This window comes from Gopherus flavomarginatus, chromosome 8 (genome assembly GCF_025201925.1).
Source record: "Gopherus flavomarginatus isolate rGopFla2 chromosome 8, rGopFla2.mat.asm, whole genome shotgun sequence".
Lineage (NCBI taxonomy): Eukaryota > Metazoa > Chordata > Testudines > Testudinidae > Gopherus > Gopherus flavomarginatus.
The window spans coordinates 107975820-107997004 of NC_066624.1; the positions used below are offsets into that span (position 1 = coordinate 107975820).

The 21185-nt window shown below is 51.3% G+C and overlaps 1 protein-coding gene across 4 annotated transcripts in view; it reads right to left on the bottom strand.

Moving 5' to 3' along the window:
• Positions 1–21185, bottom strand: part of DIS3L2 (DIS3 like 3'-5' exoribonuclease 2) — a 299945-nt gene that overhangs the window by 20879 nt on the left and 257881 nt on the right. For all 4 annotated transcript variants that reach the window (XM_050963773.1, XM_050963771.1, XM_050963772.1 and 1 more), the window contains one exon: positions 3629–3812. In XM_050963773.1, the coding sequence (XP_050819730.1) occupies positions 3629–3812 (184 nt within the window). The remainder of the gene's footprint in view (positions 1–3628; positions 3813–21185) is intronic.

Genomic DNA, 21185 nt, shown 5'->3' on the forward strand with positions numbered 1-21185 from the left:
TTCTATGCAGAAATTGCTTTGCTGCAACCACTGGCTGGTGAAAACAGAGCTAACCGGCGACAGAAATGGCGCACACAAAACACACTATAGCCTTGTCGGAAACCTCTCTGCTTCTGCTCCAGCTTTTCCTTCCCCTCCCCGGGAAGTGTGCTGTTTTACACACCCCTAAGGGTGTCATGCCTGCAAATGGGGGCTTTGGTCCAGATAGAATCATTACCCATCCATCAGGGCACGACTGGGCATGCAGCAGCATATACTGGCGCTCGGAGGTTACCCTCTGTCATAGGCACTTACAGCTAAGGCTACGTTTTAGTCACGGGTATTTTTAGTAAAAGTCATGGACAGGTCATGGGGAGTAAACAAAAATTCATAGCCCGTGACCTGCCCATGACTTTTACTATATATCCCTGACTAAAATGGGGGGTAGAGGGGGAGCGCTCAGGAGGGCAGCCTGGGGTGGGGGAGAGGGCGCTGTGGCCCAGAAGGGCACTGCGGCCCAGGAGGGCACTGCGGGTGCTCGTGGGGGTGTGGTGGCCCTGGAGAGGGGGCACTGTGAGTGCTGGGGGGGCAGGGCTGATGGCCCAAGGGGCCATCACGGGTGCTCGGGTGAGTCGCGGCCCGGGGGCGTCACGGGTGCTGGGGGGTGTGTGTTGGCGGCCCAGGGTGGCTGCCGTGGGTGCTCTGGGAGGATGTGGGTGTTCGGGGGGAGTCATGGCCTGGGGAGGGGAAGTCACAGCCTGGAACGGGGAGTTACGGGTGCTTGAGAGGGGGCGGGTTGTGGCCTGGGGGGGGTGTTGGTGAGGCTGGGGTAGGCTCCCTACCCAGCTCCTAGCTCCACGTGCTGCCTCTGCTCCACCCTGAGCCCCAGGTCTGCAGTTCTCACTGGCCAGGGACCACGGCTAAAGGGTGCTGTGGGGGTGAGTGCCGGAGGGCAGGGGCAGCGTGAAGCTAGATGCTCAGGGAGGGGAGCTGCTGTTGCCCTTCCAGAGAGCCCCCCCCACCAGGAAGCACCCTATCCCCAGCCCTGAGCCCCCTCACACCCAAACTCCTGCTGTTGGGGTGGGGGAGGGAGGCGAGACAGGCACATCGGCCACTGCAGAAGTCACAGAATCAGTTACTTCTGTGACAAACATGGAGCCTTACTTAGAGCACACCCATCAGCACAGTATCTAGGCATCAGGCACAACAAAGGGGGGTGCTGAATTATTCCTAACAGCCCATACTCTTCTCCAGCCCCTACTTATTTGCAAAGATTCCTCGGATTTTCTGTCACTGCAAGAAACGCCCATAACCAGCCATCAGAGGGGTTCTGAGCATACGTCAATCACACCGGACACACTCAATGGGGGAGCACGTATCACCTACCAACCTATGATATTTATCCAGCCCCTATTAATGTCCTGAGCACCTCATCCTCTTTAGCTGCCGAGCAGACCTGGGAGGGAGGGCAGGGCTAGTGCCCCATGGTACAGATGGGGACCTGGGGCACAGAGAGGTTGCGTGACTTGCCCAAGGCAACCCAGGAAGTCTGTGGCAAAGTGGGAATTAACCCTGGTCTCCCACGTCCCAAGCTAGCCTCCTAATCACATGGCCATCCTCCCTGTTACACCCGCTGTACAGCGAAGGCCACGGAGCGGGTACATGACTTAGGCGAGATCAGACTGATGCAGTCAGTGGCACTAGTGGAACTCAGGAGGCCATATCGCCGGTTCCCTGCTCTAACCACTACACCAGCAAACATGTGCTGGCACCAACTGTCCGCTGCATTTAGAACTAGATCCGCTGTGTCTGGCTACGCCCCGATTTGAGGTCAAACTCTGCTGTGGGAGGCTGCAGCAGGGGAGAGCACACTATGGTGGATGCTGACCCTAGAGATGACATTTTAAACCCGTGCAAACCCTGTTTCTTCGCTAACGGAGAGGGAGGCCGTGGATGTGACCTCTGGCGCAGCCTGTCATGATCCCACCGAATCTCCAACTCTTCCCAATGACAATTCTTTGTGTGGTTCTGGACAGCCACTAGCTCCCTCTGTGGCTTCAGCTCTCTGCCGTAACTCGCCCAGCTAGACAACAGGGAGACCCTCCCCTCGCTGACAAGGGGCTGCGGGGCTTAGCCAGCTACTGCGTTGGCAGCGATCAAGAGCTGGAAAGTGCCGGGTAGTTTTTAGGATTGTCTTTCTTCAAGAGCCTCCCCTCTCCTGGCTCATTATCAGTGATCTCTAGTCCCCAGGGGAGATGGCTGGAGAGAACAGACAAATCCTGGGCAGACTAATACCTCTTGGGGATTTGTTATCTTTTCTGCAGTGCCAGTGGCTTCATCATGTCTCTCTGCATGAGCCCTGGTTTCAGACAGGAGGGTATTACTAGACTTTTCTGAGAGGCCGGCTCTAGAGGAGCCCAGAGACCTGCCTCCTGAACCCTGTCACCTGGCTGCAGATGAGGCAGGAGGGTTTCAGATGAAGGACTCGCATGACAATGGACACACTATTCTTTAGGCCCAGTGTGTGCCTACGAAGGTGTTCCTCATCTCCAAACTCCTCTGGACACCCCCTTGGCCAGCTCTGCACAGTCAGCTGCAGCGCTGGGCAGAAGACAGGGCAGATACCCAGGGAATGGAGAGCAGGTAACCACAGGCCATTTGTTGCGAGGTGGTGGGATACCCCACAGCCCCACTGAGGGACAAATCTCCCCCAACCCCGCTGTGGGCGGAGCCTCTGGGTCCTGCTCCCCGCCCCTCAGAGGTCACGGCGCAGACCCGGAAGTATAAAAGCTCACCTGCAGAGCTCAGTAGGAACCCAGCCACCGCCGGGACCAGACGTCTGTGGCCGCTGCCAGCTGGAGCTCACACCCGGCCAGCCGAGCCCGTCCTGCGCCCGCTACCCTGAGGAGGACTGGCCGAGCCTGGCCCGCACCAGCTACCCCGAGGGAGGGCCGAGCCTGGCCCGCACCAGCTACCCCAAGGAAGAGCCTAGCCTGCCTCTGGCCAGCTACCCCAAGGAGCCGCTGAGCCCACCATCGCACACTTACCCAGAGGAGCCGATGGTGTTGGAGACCGCTGGTGACGTTTCGAGGACTCAGATACCCGACGAGGGGGAGAGTGGAAGTAGCCTGGGGGCAGCCGACCCCAGTCTGGCTGCAGCACTGCCAGAGTCCATGTCAGTGTGTTGCGACCAGGATCCCCACTGACAGCAGCGAGTTTCTGCCGCTGCTAGGGCCCGGGCTGGGACAGAGTGGAGTGGGAGGGCCTGCGTCCCCCCTGCCACCCCTCCAGGGGTGGCAGACTCCCCCTTTCCCTGGCCTGAGGAGGCTGAAACCTACTATTACTGATTCAGTGTTTGCTGCCCCGCCCTGACCTAGGGGTGGGCTTGGGACTATTGCCGCCCTCCCTGTCTGAAGGCCTGAGCATTTGGACTCAGCGTGTGTTGCCCTGCCCTGACCTAGGGCCGGGCTTAAGACTATTGATAGCGAGTAGGTGGGATACCCTACAGCCCCGCTGAGGGACAAACCGCGGCCGAGCCACCCTACAACATTACACAAATGCTGTCAGAGAAAGTATCAGTAAGCCCAGGAGAGCTTCAGCATCTAGACAGTCTCCCTTGGTGCAAATCCCCGGTGCAGTCTCCACTCACGTGCAGGGCCCCTGCGCTGCTGAAATCTATCTCCAGTCCCATCTGGTCGCAGAACTCCATGAGATCATTCAGCATCTTGGTCTGGGGCGGGGGGTGACGGCGCAGCAAGGCCTGTTGGGGGAAGGAGCGGTAGATCTGATGGGCGACGGCCATGTTCGCCAACAGCATAAATTCTTCCACCAGCCTGCAGCAAGAAGAGGCATCATGAGGGTTAAAGCAGGAAGCCCCTGGGGACACGAAGTGCCAACCTTAATCAGCACCCCCCCCCCAGCTTGTACTCAATGCTGGGAGCTAGTGCAGCATGAGCGCACAGGAGAGCGGTTAGTCGTAGTGCCTTAAGAGGAAGATTTGACCTGAGATACCAGCAACCCCCCCAAATCCTCCCTCTCTTGCTGTGGTTCCTGTGGGCCATCCTAGTGGTGCAGACAAGCAGAAGCCAGCAATAACTGGACAGCTCAAATTACAATCACATTATCCCGCTACAGGTCATTGTATCTCCTGAAACACTTGACAAGAAAAGCAAATGTAGTGTGAGTGATAGCACAGAAGACAAATACAGATAGCACATCCTGAGCCAGAAGAAACACGCCCCCCCCCCCCACCCACTTCAGTCTCCCACCCTCAGAACGACATGTGTGGTCAGCACAGCTACCCGAGTTTCAGGCGAATTTCCACACTACGAATCTGCCTTAGTGTTTGCCTTACACAAATGCCGAGTGCACAGCTGGAAATGCAGACAGATGGCCAGGAAAGCAAAGCAGCTTTTCTAAGTGCAGGGCTGAATGAACGACAAAGACAGCACTGGGGCTACCTGGGGCTTCTCCCCCATTAGCTCTGCTCTGTGGGGGACGCTCCTGGAGACCAACCCAACCCAGCCTGAACGCTCTTGTTACTCCCACTGAATACACAGTCACTGGAGGGAAACCTCACGAGCTGCACGCAGGACAAAACGTAGCACAAACGATGCTCCTAACGGGATCATGGGCTATGCTCTTCTTGCTGCAGGACTGTGTCACAGGAGATGTGTTTAACAGGGCTTGGACAAACAGAGAAATGTGTTTAATTGGCCCTTCCACCATTTGCTCCACATATTCGGTGGATTTCTCAAGTTGTGCTAACTGCCAAAAATGCCAATAGAGCTGTAAAAGCAACATCACGCTCTCGGCACTGCATATGCATATTGCCACTAATTATGCTGGCATCTGAGCGCAGCTCCTGCATGCCAAGTGGCCACAGCAGAGCCATTTGGAGAAGTCCCTTGCGGTGGAGCCCAAGTGCCTTTGTGGCAGATTTGCAGGACTAGGCACAATACTGTGTTGTGCTCTGTGACATAGAAACCAACAATGGAGACCACTGCGGAGTTTTACTGTGTGTGCTACTGAGGTTAATGAGAACATGAGCTTCGCACTACACTGTATTCCCGGGTGAGACTACAGTAACAGCGCCTGCCCAGACTTACTGTGTGCTAACCGACTGCACTTGTGCGGAACCCAATAGAAAAAGGAAATAATTAAAGACAAACCCAGAGGAGGAATCAGCAAATTACAGCTGGAATCAGCATAGGGATGTAAATATCAGACAAAAAAGTTAACAAGTTCAACAATAAAAAAATCATTAAACCGGTTAACTGAGGTCGCTCTGGCTGGCCTGGCACGACAGGGGCTGGGGTTCCGCCGGCGGGCCGGTGCAAGGTGGCAGGGTCTGGGGTCCCACCGGGGCTGGGGTTCTGCTGGCCTGGCACGACAGGGGCTGGGGTTCCTCAGACGGGCCGGTGCGAGGTGGCAGGGTCTGGGGTCCCACCGGGGCTGGGGTTCTGCTGGCCTGGCACGACAGGGGCTGGGATTCCTCAGGCGGGCCGGTGCAAGGTGGCAGGGTCTGGGGTCCCACTGGGGCTGGGGTTCTGCTGGCCTGGCGCGGCCAGGGATGGGGTTCCTCCAGCTGGCTGACCCAGCGCGGCTGCCTGGCTGCCAGGGTTAACAGTTAAGGTCCAGTTAATAGTAAGCCTAATGCTAACTGGTTAACTGGTTAACCTTCAACATCCCTACATCAGCAGTGAAAATGCTCATCTGTAATGGATCAGAACTCCTACCAGGAGCAGCACCGTGGACTCTCCTGACGGACCGTGGAGCTAACAGGCCAACCTCCTGATTTCTGTGCACACAGAGAGCATAAGGGACGCTATTCCCAAAGGGTTGACAGCTTCCCTACCAGGCAGGTTAGAAAAGGACACGGGGGTGAACAGGGGAAAGGGACTGGGAGAGGGTCACCTATAAATCACTAGCACCGTAAAGAACAAACGCTAAGGCTGGGCCAACTACCATTTTATTTTAGTTTCTAAAATTTACACGCAAGCCCTGACAGGAGTGACAAGTGCTGCAGGTAACGAGTGGCCATCACACTGGGCTCATTTAATGCATATCCGGGACAATACATTTCAGAGAGGAAAGTGGTCAAGCTGGCTAAGGTTAAAGCTGCTTTGGCGCAGTTCAACCAGCAGATGGCAACATTGGTCCCTCTATGGCCGCTGGTCCCAGCTGGCTGTTAATCAGACTAGAGAGTAAAGCGGCGCTGTGCAGGTAACCAGTTGTACATTCCATCTGCTGTGTAAAACAGGCGTTTCTAAAGGGTAAACCAAGCCGAACGGGGTGGCAGGGTTCAAATGGCTCATCAGCGAAAGGAAAACATCACTGGTTACTGTCGGAGCCAAAAACTCCGTGCAAGATAAAATAACCAACTCGAGTCTACAAGCCCAGTTTTCAGTGAATCATTTGGGAAGCAGAAACGCCTTCCTGGCAGCCTGGTACGTGTAGTGTCATCAGTGCCCACACTTCTACAGCAAACTTCTCTTGCGACTGGTGGCGGAAAAGGCCATTACGACACTTAGCCAGGTTAACTGAACCAGTCTGGCAAGCCCTACGGCCAGTAAAACATATCACACCAGATACTTTCCTTTCCTTTTGTGCATATCACATTGCACAGCCAAGTCAGAGATTTACAGGAGTAGGTAGAGGCATGCGAACATATGTGCAGATGTCACTGGGACACAGGTGTTGCTGTACCACATCAGGCCAATGGCCCCTCCAGTCCAGGAGCCTATCCTGCAATGTGAGCAATATCAGGTCTTTCAGAATAAGGTGTAGAACTTTCCTAGAGGACAAGGCAGTAACATGCCCAAGGGGGGAATTCCTTCCTAATCCCCGGCAGGGCTTTATGTCCTGAGGCACGAGGGATTACAGCCCCTGTAATTCTCTATCCAAATTCATGGGAACGCAGATTGTATTTTTATTGTTCACAAGAGTGTCTAGTCCTTAGCTCTTTGTCTCACTGATAACTTGACACTGCAAATTCCTCCGGTTCATTGTGCTTCGTATTTTTAAAAGAATATTTAGTTTCATCAATATTTTTTGCCTTTTAATCTTACTGGGGGTTTTGTTCTCATGAGTAAGAGTAACTGGAAGCATCTGACAGATGGCCTCGATGCCACTCATTATTTTCTTTACCGCTATCATGTCCCCTTTGATTTGCCTTCTCAGTAAACTAAATGTCAGATAATGCTGCCTTCTCTCTCCGCAAACGCAGTTCAACCTGGATTTGCAAAACCTCATTCTGGGGGCCCATCTCTATAGCACCTTTGTCCTGACTTGCTGCTCTAGTCCCAAGCGTATCAAAGAGAGATGCCAAATCACTGGGTGGTTTGGGGATATGGATACAAAGGACTTAAGATGGGACTGAGCCCTCCTAACCGCTTTCATCTGTGACATGGCAGGAGATGAACCCAGCTTTTCAGAGGTGAAAGGCTAGTGGATTAACTCACTGTGCCTAAAGCCCCCAGTTAGATGCTTTAGAAGAGACGCTAACTAACTAAAGTGGAGACTCCATAGAACATTGCCCTGCCAATGCTTCCAGCCTCCTCCCAAACGGGAGGTGCAAGAAGGTTCCAGTGAGGCTGGGAAACGGGGAGAAGAGTTCCCTTTTCTCTTCTATCTGGTTGCCAACTCCTATAGTTCTTTACAAGCATATTTGTTTCTTCTGAACGAGGAATCCTTGGATCTGAGAGCTAGAACCTCAACCACCAGCAGGCCAGAACACAAGAGCAACACTACAAGAGACCAGAAGGCTCTCACAAAGGAGGGACCTGGCTTTGGTATGGAGAGAGAGTTTAGTTTCTTGAAGATCAGAGGGGTAGCCGTGTTAGTCTGGATCTGTAAAAGCAGCAAAGAATCCTGTGGCACCTTATAGACTAACAGACGTTTTGGAGCATGATCTGAAGAAGTGGGTATTCACCCACGAAAGCTCATGCTCCAAAACGTCTGTTAGTCTATAAGGTGCCACAGGATTCTTTGCTAGTTTCTTGAAGTTAACAGAGTCAGGATCAGGGCCGGTGCAAGGAAGTTTCGCACCCTAGGCAAAACTTCCACCTTGCGCCCCCCCAGCCCTGCAGCAGCTCCCCTCTGCCCTGAGGCATGCCCCCCCCCCGCGGCAGCTCCCCGCCCCCAGGCCCGGGGAGCCCTGCGGTCCCTCCTCACCCTAGCTCACCTCTGCTCTGCGTCCTCTCTGAGCACGCTGTCCTGCTCTAATTCTCCTCCCAGGCTTGCGGCGCCAAACAGCTGATTAGTGCTGCAAGCCTGGGAGGCGGGAGAAGTGAAGCAGCGACTGTGTGGTGGAACCCCCGGGCTGCCGGCGGCTGCTGACCCAGGGGAACCCCTGAGCTGCCGGCGACGCGCTGACCCAGGGGAACCCCTTGGCTGCCGGCTGCGGCGCGCTGACCCCGGGGAACCCCCGAGCTGCCGGCGGCGTGCTGACCCAGGGGAACCCCCGGGCTGCCAGCAGCGCGCTGACCCAGGGGAACCCCTCGGCTGCCAGCAGCCCGCTGACCCACGGGAACCCCTCGGCTGCCGGCGACGCGCTGACCCAGGGGAACCCCTTGGCTGCCGGCTGCGGCGCGCTGACCCTGGGGAACCCCCGAGCTGCCGGCGGCGCGCTGACCCCGGGGAATCCCTGAGCTGCCGGCGACGTGCTGACCCAGGGGAACCCCTGAGCTGCCGGCGACGCGCTGACCCAGGGGAACCCCTTGGCTGCCGGCTGCGGCGCGCTGACCCTGGGGAACCCCCGAGCTGCCGGCGGCGCGCTGACCCCGGGGAATCCCTGAGCTGCCGGCGACGTGCTGACCCAGGGGAATCCCTGGGCTGCCAGCTGCTGGCGGCAGCCCGCTGACTCAGGGGAACCCCTCGGCTGCCAGCAGCCCGCTGACCCAGGGGAACCCCTCGGCTGCTGGCAGCGGCGCGCTGACCCAGGGGAACCCCTCGGCTGCTGGCAGCGGCGCGCTGACCCAGGGGAACCCCTGGGCTGCTGGCAGCGGCGCGCTGACCCAGGGGAACCCCTGGGCTGCTGGCAGCGGCGCGCTGACCCAGGGGAACCCCTCGGCTGCTGGCAGCGGCGCGCTGACCCAGGGGAACCCCTCGGCTGCTGGCAGCGGCGCGCTGACCCAGGGGAACCCCTCGGCTGCTGGCAGCGGCGCGCTGACCCAGGGGAACCCCTCGGCTGCTGGCAGCAATGCGCTGACCCAGGGGAATCCCTGGGCTGCCAGTGGCAGCTCAGACTCCCTTCTCCCTCCCAGGGCAGCGGCCGCTCAAACACATAAAAAAAATTGGAGGGTGCCGCTTTTTGGCGCCCCCAAATCTTGGCGCCCTAGGCAACCGCCTAGACCGTCTAAATGGTAGCACCAGCCCTGGTCAGGATAAAATGTTACAGAAAGTGCCCTGACCATACCCTATTACATACGGCAGTTTCTATTGGTCAGAGTCGGTACAGATCCTGTACTGCTGCCATAGGCGGGGGAACTAGGAGTGCGGGGGGTGCTGCAGCATCCCCACGTTTTATATGGGGCCCTGGCTGCTGGCCCCAGCACCTCTGTCCAGGTCCCTCCACCCCGGAGACAGGGCCCTGCTCCTGCTCCAGCTCTGAGTGGGGGGCATGAATAGGGGTAAGAGGGCTGGCTTTCAGCACTGCCAGTATTAAAAGTGTTCCAGCGCCACTGATTACTGCGTGAAAATGACTTGTAAAGGTTCCAGCCCCACTGATGTCAATGTGGAAAAACTGCCACTGACGTCAACAGAGCTAGAATTTTGTTCGACTGCTGGGACTGAGAGCGATTCCCCTCAGCTACCATGTCCGTAGGGTTGGAAGAGCCAGTCTGTCCACTTAACCCTCCTACCTGCCAGATCAATTTCACAACCATTTTCCTTTTGAGTCAACATTTCTCCTTATTTTCAGCAGGGTGACACTTACGTGTCTTTGTCAGCTTCAACAAAACAGACCGAGTCACCCGAACTCTGCAAACGTGAAAGAGGAATTCACGCCGAGATGCTGTTTCAGGCTAGCTCAGAGACATTTCTATTTTAAACTTCAGACTTGCAGGGAATTTAGTTGCCGAGGACAATGTGCACGGAGTGCCCATGTCCAGAGGAACAATCCCCAAAAGGGCAGCAGGGAAAAGTCACATCTAGGTGAAGCATGAGAAATTCCTGCCCAGAGAGGGCCTGATGGACACCGAGGGACGAGTCACGATTTCAAATGAAAGGACTCTTTTGCCCTGTGTTTGTGAGCTCACCCACTTTGGCAGAGGAACCAGGTCTGTGGCTCAGAGCTTGCAGGACCCACATCTGGCCCGACCACATTAATGCGTAGGGCTCACTGCATACATGAAGGGCAGTGAAGTGCTTTCTTCTTTGGGATCGTATAAGGGAGGGAGATTTTGTGTGGCTGTTTAGAAATGTGTATTGTTCACCTTTAAGGGGAGGAGCATGGGCAGTTACCCAGCATGGCTGGCTAGTTAAAAGCAGAAACCAACCTGGACAGGTGATCTCCTGTGGGCGCTATCAGCACAGGCCCCCTTCCCACCTCCTCAGTCATTATCCTCAGCCTCTAGGGCTGCAGAGCTGCAAACCAGGAAGTGCCTCCCCCACGACCCCAGGCCCCTCAGCTATAAAGAGCTGTTTTCGAATGGAGCTACCGCAGGCTGTAACTCCAGCTAACTTTGAGAGCGCAAGGCTTCAAGTCAGCAAATGCTACTTTGTGGTTCGGAAAAAAGAAATGGATCATAAGGCAGCCTGGAGCTGAAATTTGGCTGGCAGCGTCTGGAGGCCAGCGCCGAAGCCTGGCTCTGTCATTAACGGGAGCAGAGCACTGAAACTGCTAACTGTCGGCAGGTCAAACGACAAGAGGGATTTTGTTTTTTTTCTTAAAACAGCCTCACTCGGAGTTTGGCTGGGTCCATCTGGCAGGCTGGAGTGAAAAGAAAAATATTTCATGGCTAAAAAAATGGAGACAGAGAGACTAGTCCATTTGAATTTGTACTGAATGAATCCCATGTGAAATGCTCTCCAAAACCATCGGTACAGTTTCCTCTGGATCAGCTCAGCTATCCTTGGCTTCCAGCTGCACAAAATCCCATAAGCAATATGCTCTGAACTTTTGCCCTTTGTGCACTCATGCAAGGTTTCCATATCCACCGTGCATGGGGAGGTGGGTCAGAGCAGGTGCTTGCCCTTTCCACAGGTTCTTACTGATAAAAGCAATCCTGCTCTCCGAGCCTGCGGTACAAAGAGCTTTCCAAACCTGTGCACTGCAGCATTTAGAGAGAGGGGACAGCCCAACGGTCCTGTAACATGCAGAAGCCTCTTCTGCAGGCCCTTTGGCCTGCAAACTCAGTTTGCTCATGGTGTATGGGCAGGATGCAGGAGTTACAGCACGAAATCCCATGGCCTGCAGGACTAAGGGTAACAAGTGATTAAGCCATACAGTCAATGGGACTTAAGGCTCCTCTGTCACTTTTGACCATGGGCCATAGGAGCTTTGGGAAGTGTTATCCTAGATGATCATAATGGCTCCTTCTGGCCTGAACATACATGAAATATAGAATATTTGCATCCCAACTCTCAGCACAGTAAGGCTCAGGCAAGTAGAGTGTGGGTTTGGGCTGCTGTTTCCATGGCAGGACTGCTATCCAACCACCTTCTGATCTCCTAATCTATACTCCTCCTGCTTAGCTTTCCAAATGATACTAATAAATCAATGGCTGCTGCACTTACAATGTAGCAAGTGCAGGCACAAGCCAGACAGATTGGTCACAGCAACACAATTCTCAGAATAGCAGCCCGGGGTTCAAATGTTACTGACCCCGGGTGCCCAAGCACAGCACCGTGAGGGTACCAAGACAGGACAGACTAAAGCAGTGGCTCTCAAACCTTTCCAAATGACTGTACCCCTTTCAGGAGTCTGATTTGTCTTGTGCCCCCTCAACTTTCACCTCACTTAAAAACTACTTGCTTATACAATCAGACATAAAAATACAAAAATATCACAGCCTACTATTACCGAAAAATTACTTATTTTCTTGTTTTTACTATACAATTATAAAATAAATCAACTGGAATATAGTGTACTTTCATTTCAGTGTATGGAATAGAGAGGTATAAAACTAGTCATTGTCTGTATGAAATTTTAGTTTGTAATGACTTCGCTAGCCCTTTTTATGTAGCACTTGTAAAACTAGGCAAATTTCTAGATGAGTTGAGTACCCCCGGAGGACATCTGCGTACCCCCAGGCGCACACATACCCCTGGTTGAGAGCCATTGAGCTAAAGCATGCCTCTTCCTCTGTGCAAAAGCTTATTTGACTTTCAGTCTTGTTATCTCAGTCTTCTCAGAGGAGAGGTGACCAAATAGGTATATTCCTAAAGTTATTATATCCACACTGCCGATATATGAACACAAGGGGCTTTAATCTAGCTAGCTCCAAAACAACAGCAGTGAAGCCGCAGCAGTATGGGCTGTACAAACCCATCTGGGTATATACCCGAGTGGCTAGCCAATGCTGCCATGACTTCGCTATTATCGGTATTGGAGCCAGCTAGATCAAAGAAAGTCACAATATTAGACATGGACTTGTCTTCACATAGAAAGAAGCAGCAGCACCAATCACCTCTAGCGTCTGAAGATCAAGGAGCGTGGAAGAATTTATTGTCTGAACTTCACTGCAGCTCATCCGGTATGATTTCTTTAGAGAGTTAAGATCAACAGTCTACTCTAGCGGCCTAGATACAGGAGGATTTTTTTTTTAATCAAGTAAGTTTGCTTTTGATTACCGTTCTTTCATGAAGTGAGGGAACTTAGGAGGTTTCAATAAAAAAGCAACATTAGCTAACCCCAAGTCTCTTCAGAGCACCGCCAATGACAGAATCATGCTCTTTGGCTAAAAGCAGCTAAAAAGCTTGCAGTGGCTTAATTCGTTTTCAGTCCAGCCTCCTGCAACAAGGATGTACTGTGTCTTAACAGAGAATGCTTTTCCCATCCAACCGCCAGGTGCACCTTTACATACACAGGCCAGAATTTCATTCCTGGTTGAACAGTTATGAAAATTAAATCCCCTACTATTTAAAAATTGGATTTTAAAGTTATAGATGAGCCTTATATAGAACTTGCAGTGTTGGTGTGGGGCTGCCTTTGCCAAAGAGGGTTGCCAAAAGCCAAAACACATACTTTTGTTTTTTTTAAAGAAAAAAAGCAGAAATGCTGGCGGTGCCTGGCTCGATGGAAGTAATTTGTGTTATTTTCATAGCAGCAATAGCGTTGAACAAAGCAAAGCCGAATAATGGAATTACTCCACTTTCTGAGATTGCTCAATTAGCTCTTGGTTAAAACTGTTCACATTGAAACTTGATGAGAATAGCAGCTCCAAGGCACTTTCAGATTCAGATCTGACAAAGCCAGAATGGCTTCTCTCTCTAATGAACTCCCTTGCTCGGGCATAATGCACTGTTTATTAGCTAGAGCCGTGTCCCAGCAACAGCTGCCTAGAACATGGATGCATGGAAGATTTTTCTCAATATGAATGTCATTTACTGGCCACTCTCATTCCTTTAGGCTGGAAATGCCACTATACCATTTCCCCACTTTAACCAAATTAAGTGCAGTACAGTGGAAAGCTGTTTAAGTCCTCGGTACTAAAGCCAGGCTATTGGAAGCATTCAAGATGATTAACAATTAATTGCTTAAAGCCTAATGTGCTTGGGTTGCACACAAGGATTCAGAACGCTGAAAAACCTTAATCATTTGCCTACGTTTCTTGCCTGTTACTGGCACCTCTGCCCGTTGTATCATGGGGCTGGCTGAATTTGAGGGAGGGTCTTTAGGTAGGACATTAGAATATCGAAGAGTACGACAGCTAACAAAGAACTTGGCTGGCATGACAGCCCCTGTGAGCTTTGCAGCAGGAATGGCAGCACACAGCTCACGGGACACAATTCTATGAGACCCATCGTTACCCTCCTATTTAACAAGGAGCTGAAACGATTGGTCTCATCATCACGTGCGCCACCTTGATCCAAGCAGAAAGTAATCTGATCAAAAGCAGAGAGTACTGCAGAGCGGGCTTAGTCTCTGCAGGCTGGGCCTCTAGGTTAGCGTGAGTGAAATCTGCGCCATCTTGTGGAAATTCACTACAACCGTGAGACTGCGAGCAAGATGCTGATGTGATGCTCAGTTGGGCAAAGCGTGGGCACTCCTGCATTAGCGAAGAACCCACACATTAAGCCATTGTGCTGAAATAAATGTTCTTGGTGAACACTTCTGTAATCTGATCTAGAAACACGAATTTGTCAGTACTCTGTGCAGAGGTGTATGGGCAGGAGGGTGCGTCTGGAAATACACTCTTTGAGCGCCCACTTGAGTTTTCTCCCAAAAGCTTCTGCTATCTTCTTCCAGGGTCCTGTATTTTAGCCAGGTAGCTGAACAGTTGAAACACCATCGGGAGAACTCCCTGTCAGTACAAAGACCAAGCACAACTTTCCCTCATTCCTTCTCTGTAGTCTACTAAGTGTGAAACGGAACAGTAAATGTGCCATTAACCCAGTGTCATTGTGCCTATCGTGCAGCATGCAGCCTATATTCTCTCTTTGCTCACCACACCACATCCTACGGAGGGTGCATTGGCTCGGGGCAGCTGCAGGCATTCAGTATTATTGTTGTCCAGTGTTTCCTAGCCTCTCGGTGGCTCAGCAGAGACAAGCCAGCATTTTTAAAGGTACGATCATTTTTGTTTTTTTAAATATATGCCAAAATGTTCTTTGTATTTTTCCTAAGTGGTTTCATACATGGCTTCAGATTGTTTTGGGGAGCTATTGCAATGTGCTCTTCAGCACACCTTGGCTACTTTGTCTGGAATCCTAACGATGTCCTTACAGATTTGCATCAGCTCTGTTTTGCCCTCATAACAGTCGAGTGTTTCAAGGAAGTTCCATCTCTTCAGAGGGAGTTCTGAAAGAAAAAGCCAGGGACCTGCTTTCTTTCCATAAGACCCTGAGTGAAGGGATGACGGCTGGCCTGCAGAACCACAATGCTGTACTCAGCTACAGAGTATCGCTACTAGGAACCATCACTCAGGGCATGTCTGCCCACGGCTGGCCCATGTCAGCTGACTCAGGCTCACAGGGCTCCGGCTACAGGGCAGACGTCTAGGTTTGGGCTGGAGCCTGGGCTCTGGGACCCCATGAGGGGGAAGGTCCCAGAGCCTGGGCTCCAGCCCAAACCCAGATATCTACACTGCAATATTATAGCCCTGCAGCCAAGCTATCATGGGCCAACTGGGGTGTTTTATGCCAGTGCGGACATAGTTTCAGACTGCAGAGTCTCACTCGGGGGATGCTGAAGGATCGCTCTAGGGAGTTCTCTATTGAATGTGACAATGACAGAATTAAAGTAAAATTAAATCCAACACACGACAAGCTATTGTTACAGACACACGATAACGATCTAATCTGAAGCTCAGCCTAAGAGAAAAATGGACGGGATTCCTGAAGAAACGTAGACCGTTAGCCTTGCTCTTGACGTGACTCTCCCACCCCACACGCCAGGCTGGCACTGTCTGATAGGAGGCCATATTGCCTGCTTAATTTAGGAAGCAAGAACGAAAGATGCTTTTCCTTAGCCTTGAAATTATGCAAGTGATTTATGGCTAAAAAATAACAGGAAAGTAAAGTCAACGCCTGCTCCACGCAAGTGCATGTGTTACATGGCTGCCTACCAGAAATGCCAAGACCCATTAAGGCAGAAGCAAAGGGCAGCACAATGGAAAGTTAAAGATGCTTTCTGCCCATGTAATTAATTAGTCAGGCCTTTTCCACATCCCCTGCAGCCTTCATTAATGTAACATTGAAGTGAAGGAATATTAACAATTCAGATAACACATTAATATTGACACGACACCTGCAAAATGCAAATGTAAGTCCATTAGGTAAACAGCTGATCTTAAGACATCAAGACAGAAATAGCCTTCTGACATTTTATAGCAGGAATATCCTGTGGCGTTGCTATTCATTGCTTCGCTCTGCTAGAATGCCACGGTTCTTATAAGGAAGTGGACTCCAGGCCTTGTAGTAGCTCCTGAAAGGATATGAGAAACTTGCATTTCCATTAAAGCATTTGCCTGTTTGATATGGAGAGTAGCTTTCTAAAGCTGAGTCATGATCCAGAAAGATCAAAAGGGATTTTCAGGAAGGGATTTTTACAAGTTTCTTCTGCTGGCAAAGCATGGAGATAAAAACCTGAGTTCACATCTTGTAAATGTTAATCTGCATTTAGGATCCTTTCAGAATCTGAGCCATGTTTTAAAATGCTTTAATCTGACACACATTTATGCAAACAAAGCAGCACACAGCTATCTCAAATGGATCTCGGAGATCTTCTAGCACCAGCGATACCAACAGAATATCTGGAAATTGGCCCTCTCATAAGCAAGCCCGTCCATATGGTGTCCCATCATCCATGTTCAGCTAAGCAGGCGTGCTCTCATTTTGCACAGATTTCTTCCCTTGGGTTAAAATTTTCTCTTTAAGAGTTTATCTGGCGCAAAAAATCCAAGCGAGTGTTTCCAAAGTTGGAGACAAACTGAAGGAAAAGAAGAAAAAAAAGAGAGGGAATGGATACACCAGACTGAGGACGTACGCTCTGGGAGATGAGGAAGGATTGTTAAGACCGTCCATCTACCATCACAAGCAGGAGACAGCAAGAGAGGGAGGAACATACAACAACTGAGTAACTGAAGAGCCAGAACCGTTTATTTTAAAAAAAAAAAAAGTCAAGTTACAAAGACCAGCACGTGTGTTAAAGATGGAGGAAGCTCTGAAGAACCTGGGAGTCAAAGGCAGTAGCATCTGAGAAAGCCACGACCACCTTGTTATGTTTAGTAGAGCGAAACCTAGGTGGTGAACCTTACCCATCCTGTCAAACGAAGGCCTGTTTCTCTTTGCTATGAAAGCTACTAGTGATCCGGTTGAATGGGCATGAATTTCCAAGGGAAGACTGATCTTACAACTGGAGAAGGATTTTTTTATGACTGCTTTGACCCTCTTGTAGGAAGTGGATTTTGAAACTGTGTTCCATTTTTTTTTTAAACATAACTAAGCCACAAAAAGTGTGTCCGATTCCTTAACTGGAGCTCTTGTAACTAGACAGCATTTGAGAACTTAAGAACAGGAGGCCAATTAACATCAGGGAGTGAAGAGCAATCTTCTTCCGGCCAGGTGGTTTAGACCAGAAGGAGGAAAAGGAACTCTGTTTGGTATGGAAAGGGGGAACAACACTTTCACTGTGAACTGCAAAGTGGTTCTGAGAATAACTGTTGGGGAAGAGGGATGGAAAGGATTCTAAGCTTGCTGACTTAGGGCGCTGACAACAGGAAAGAGACAGAAGGCAGAGGGGAACTTCCCTCCCAGGCGCAAAGGCGGGGATGTTAACACACTGAGCACCAGATTAAAAATTCCATCTCACCTGGGACTGCTGACCAAAGGCCCGAGTCACTTGGATGCCTGAAGAAGTGGGAGATGTTAGGATGAGAACAAAGGCCTCGTCATTAAATTCTGGGCTTTGGAGACCAAAACTTGGACTTGGACAGCATTATAACAGAGATTGCTACTGAAACCTTCCAGCAGGAGTTTTAGGACGGAGTCTCAGGGTACGGCCCAGAGTGGAGTTAAGATTTCTAGAGGGACCCCAATGGAGACAAATACCCAGGATAGGTAAGCCTGTTAGGATCAGTTTTACTACAGGAAAATTTCTATGATCTGGGAAGGTAGCTGAAGATTTAGGGAATCGTATCAGCCATCAGGATGATGGTCACCTCATACAAACCCTGTCTGTGTATAGGTTCTGTACTGATACCCATCACTAATATCTAGGCCTCTACTAGGCTAACAGTTTTACATAGAGAAGCCCCTAGCGGGCTTCAGAGTCCTCAGCTCTTCTCCCTTACCAGGTTACGGGAAGCTCTGTTTGAGGCGGTTTTGGGGGAGGCTTTTCCCTTGTGCTTATGGCTGTACAGAAGTGGAACGCTGAAGATCACTGCTCACAGAGGACGGTTTTCAGTTGTAGCGTGGAGTGTGGGCAGGTTGAGGGGAACAGTTGTATCAATAAGTGGCAAGCAATCCAACTGGCTCCCGTCTTGTTATTTTTGGTCTGAACTAATTCTGAAGCACAACACATGAACATTCTGGTTACCAAGATTTTCAGAGACATGGAAAGATTGGTGGGGGGGAGGGAAGGGAGACATGAGGGCATGGGAGACAGATTGGGGATAAAGCAGATGGAGTACGCATTGGCAAGAGGGGGGAAAGCAGGCCGTATGCTGGGGTTTATTTGTATAATAACTACTTAAATGCTCTGGATAATCTCGGGGCTTGGCCAGTCTTTCAGCATATTTAAATGACCCAGAAGGTTTCGTATCCAGCGCCTACAATCTTAAACTAAATAGTAAGTGGGAAAACCATGCTTCAATGCAAGGATTCGGGCATAGCCCTGAATGAAAAACAAAGGGCAGGAGTTTATTGGGAAACAGCAGGTTTGCTGAATATATGATCACTCAGGGAAATCCATTACAGCGATACTATGTCAGTGTGATGCCACGGTGATGTTACATGTCAGACAAAAGACAGGAAATTTAAAATTAGCCTTCCCTCAGCAATAGGAACTCTACCAATTTGTATGGACTAAAAGGCCAAGTTGGGAACACTATGGGTTGAATGTGATACAGCCTCTATCTGTAGGACTTTATCCTACATTTGCATTACATGATAGACCTTTTCCATCTGTAACGTAACTTCAGAGCTTTAACACCAACCCATGCCCATTTTTATTCGGTAAACAGAAAATGAATGTGTGACGAACTGGGAAAGTTCTTAATGTTTTCTCTGAATACTGTGTTGGTGCCGCAGTGTCCCCATGGCAGTTCTTAAGTATCTGGCAGAGCAAAGGGCCAGTGCACCTAAATGCCTGACCCTCTGTCTCCTAGCAACTGATGGCCTGGGCCCCTCCTCTGCAAAGGTGCCAGCTGAAGGTGTTGGAGACAAAGGGATCAGGTGACCTCCTGGCCCGGGAAAGGGGCTGAGGAGAGAGGAGGGGCTGGGAGGGGTTGTTAGTCTGGAGCTGGCTGGGGTCAAGGGTGGAGGGCAGACCTGGGGGTCTGGCTCACTGCCCCCCAGAATGGACCCAGCCAAGGGGTCCGGTTCGTGGTACCTACAAGCTCCGTTTTAGACCCTGTTCCTGTCATCGAATAAACCTCTGTTTTACTGGCTGGCTGAGAGTCACGTCTGACTGCAAAGTGGGGATGCAGAACCCGGTGGCTTCCCCAGGACCCCGCTGGGGTGGACTCGCTGTGGGAAGCGCACGGAGGGGCAGAGGATGCTAAATGCTCCAAGGAGAGACCCAGGAGGTGAAGCTGTGTGAGCTTCTTGCCCTGAACAAGTCTGCTCCAAGGGAGAGGAGGCTCCCCAAAGTCCTGACTGGCTTGGTGGGGAGCAGTTCCAGAGCATTGCCCGGGGACTCCGTGACAGAATGTTGGATTTATGTACCCAGAGCCACGACCAGGCCTGCTCAGGCCTCAGCATATGTCTACAGTGCAGTCAGAGGTGTGACTGCAGCAAGTGTATACTCACCAGAGCTCGCTTTGATCTAGCCAGCTCCAATACCGACAGTAGTGAAGTCGTGGTAGCACTGGCTAGCCACTCGGGTATATACCCAGGTGGGTTTGTACAGCCCATACTGCTGCGGCTTCACTGCTATTGTTATGGAGCTAGCTAGATTAAAGCTAGCTCTGGTGCACCTACCCCTGCTGCAGTCACACCTCTCACTGCAGTGCGGGTGTACTCTCTGACAGAGCCTGGGGTTAAAGGTTTCAACGTTATTTCACCCGTCAGGAGCCTGCCCACTGCAAGTCTGGAATATATCAAGGCTTCAGTGAGCACAGGGTCTTCTAAGCAGGTATGAAAGTACCCTTTGTGATAGACATAGGCCAGTTGGGTACAGCAGAGCAGTAGAAGGTTGATATATTGGCCACTGGATAAGCAGTTTTCTGTTCCCTGAGTGACCAGAGCAGGGGCTGCTCCAGGCTAAGGAGAACACCTGACTCTAATTAACCTGCTAAGAATCAGGTGAGGCAGTTAAGCACCTGACTGTAATTAAGGCCCCTCTGATGCTATAAAAGGGCTCACTGCAGTCAGGCCAAGGGGAGCCAGAGGAGAGGAAGTGCGTGTGAGGAGCTGGGAGCAAGAGGCGTGCAAGAAGCTGAGAGTGAGTAGGCATCCTGCTGGAGGACTGAGAAATACAAGCGTTATCAGGAGGAAGGTCCGGTGGTGAGAGTAAAGAAGGAGTTGGGAGGAGGCCATGGGGAAGTAGCCCAGGGAGTTGTAGCTGTCATGCAGCTGTTACAAGAGGCACTCTAGACAGCTGCAATCCACAGGGCCCTGGGCTGGAACCCAGAGTAGAGGGCAGGCCCAGGTTCCCCCCAAACCTCCCAACTCCTGATCAACATAGGAGGAATTGACCTGAACTGTGGCTTCTACCAGAGGGAAAGGTCTCTGGGCTCTTTCCCGACCCACAGGGTGAATCTGTGAGGTGAGCAAATCCACCAATAAGCGCAAGACCCACCAAGGTAGAGGAGGAATTTTGTCACACCTTGTTTAGGCAAGCGTTAGAGGAGAACAATCACACACAGTGAAGTTCAAGCCCATGCAGACAGACAGACAGACACAGACACCCAAACGCTCAGCGGGAATAGGCCAGACAGCCAGGCATTCAGTGAAATACTTGCTGCTACAAACGAGTAAGGTTCAGTTTTACTGACAGAGGTCTTCCTAGACCCCAGTCAGAGGGGTGTACAGAGAGACAGATAAATGAAGATAGGAAAGTGCTTGCTGCTTGCAGTTTCAGCGTAACCATGGCCCAGAAGCAGCAGCAGCTCTAAAGCACTTCTGGAAACTAGAAAGAACTCTGTCTCTAGAACCCAGAAGAGAATACGATAGCCCTCAGTGTATTGGCACAGCCAGCCAGCACTTTGCTCCACACCACGTAGTCCTATTGCCCACACTGCATAAAAGGGGGCAAACCCCAAAGCGTGGCCAGGAACCAAACCTCATCACCATTAAGTGTAGGTGATGAATGTCTCGCCACTGGAAGAAATCCAGACTCGTTATTTATTGTTTCCGTTCAGGATGGGAGCAATCAAAGC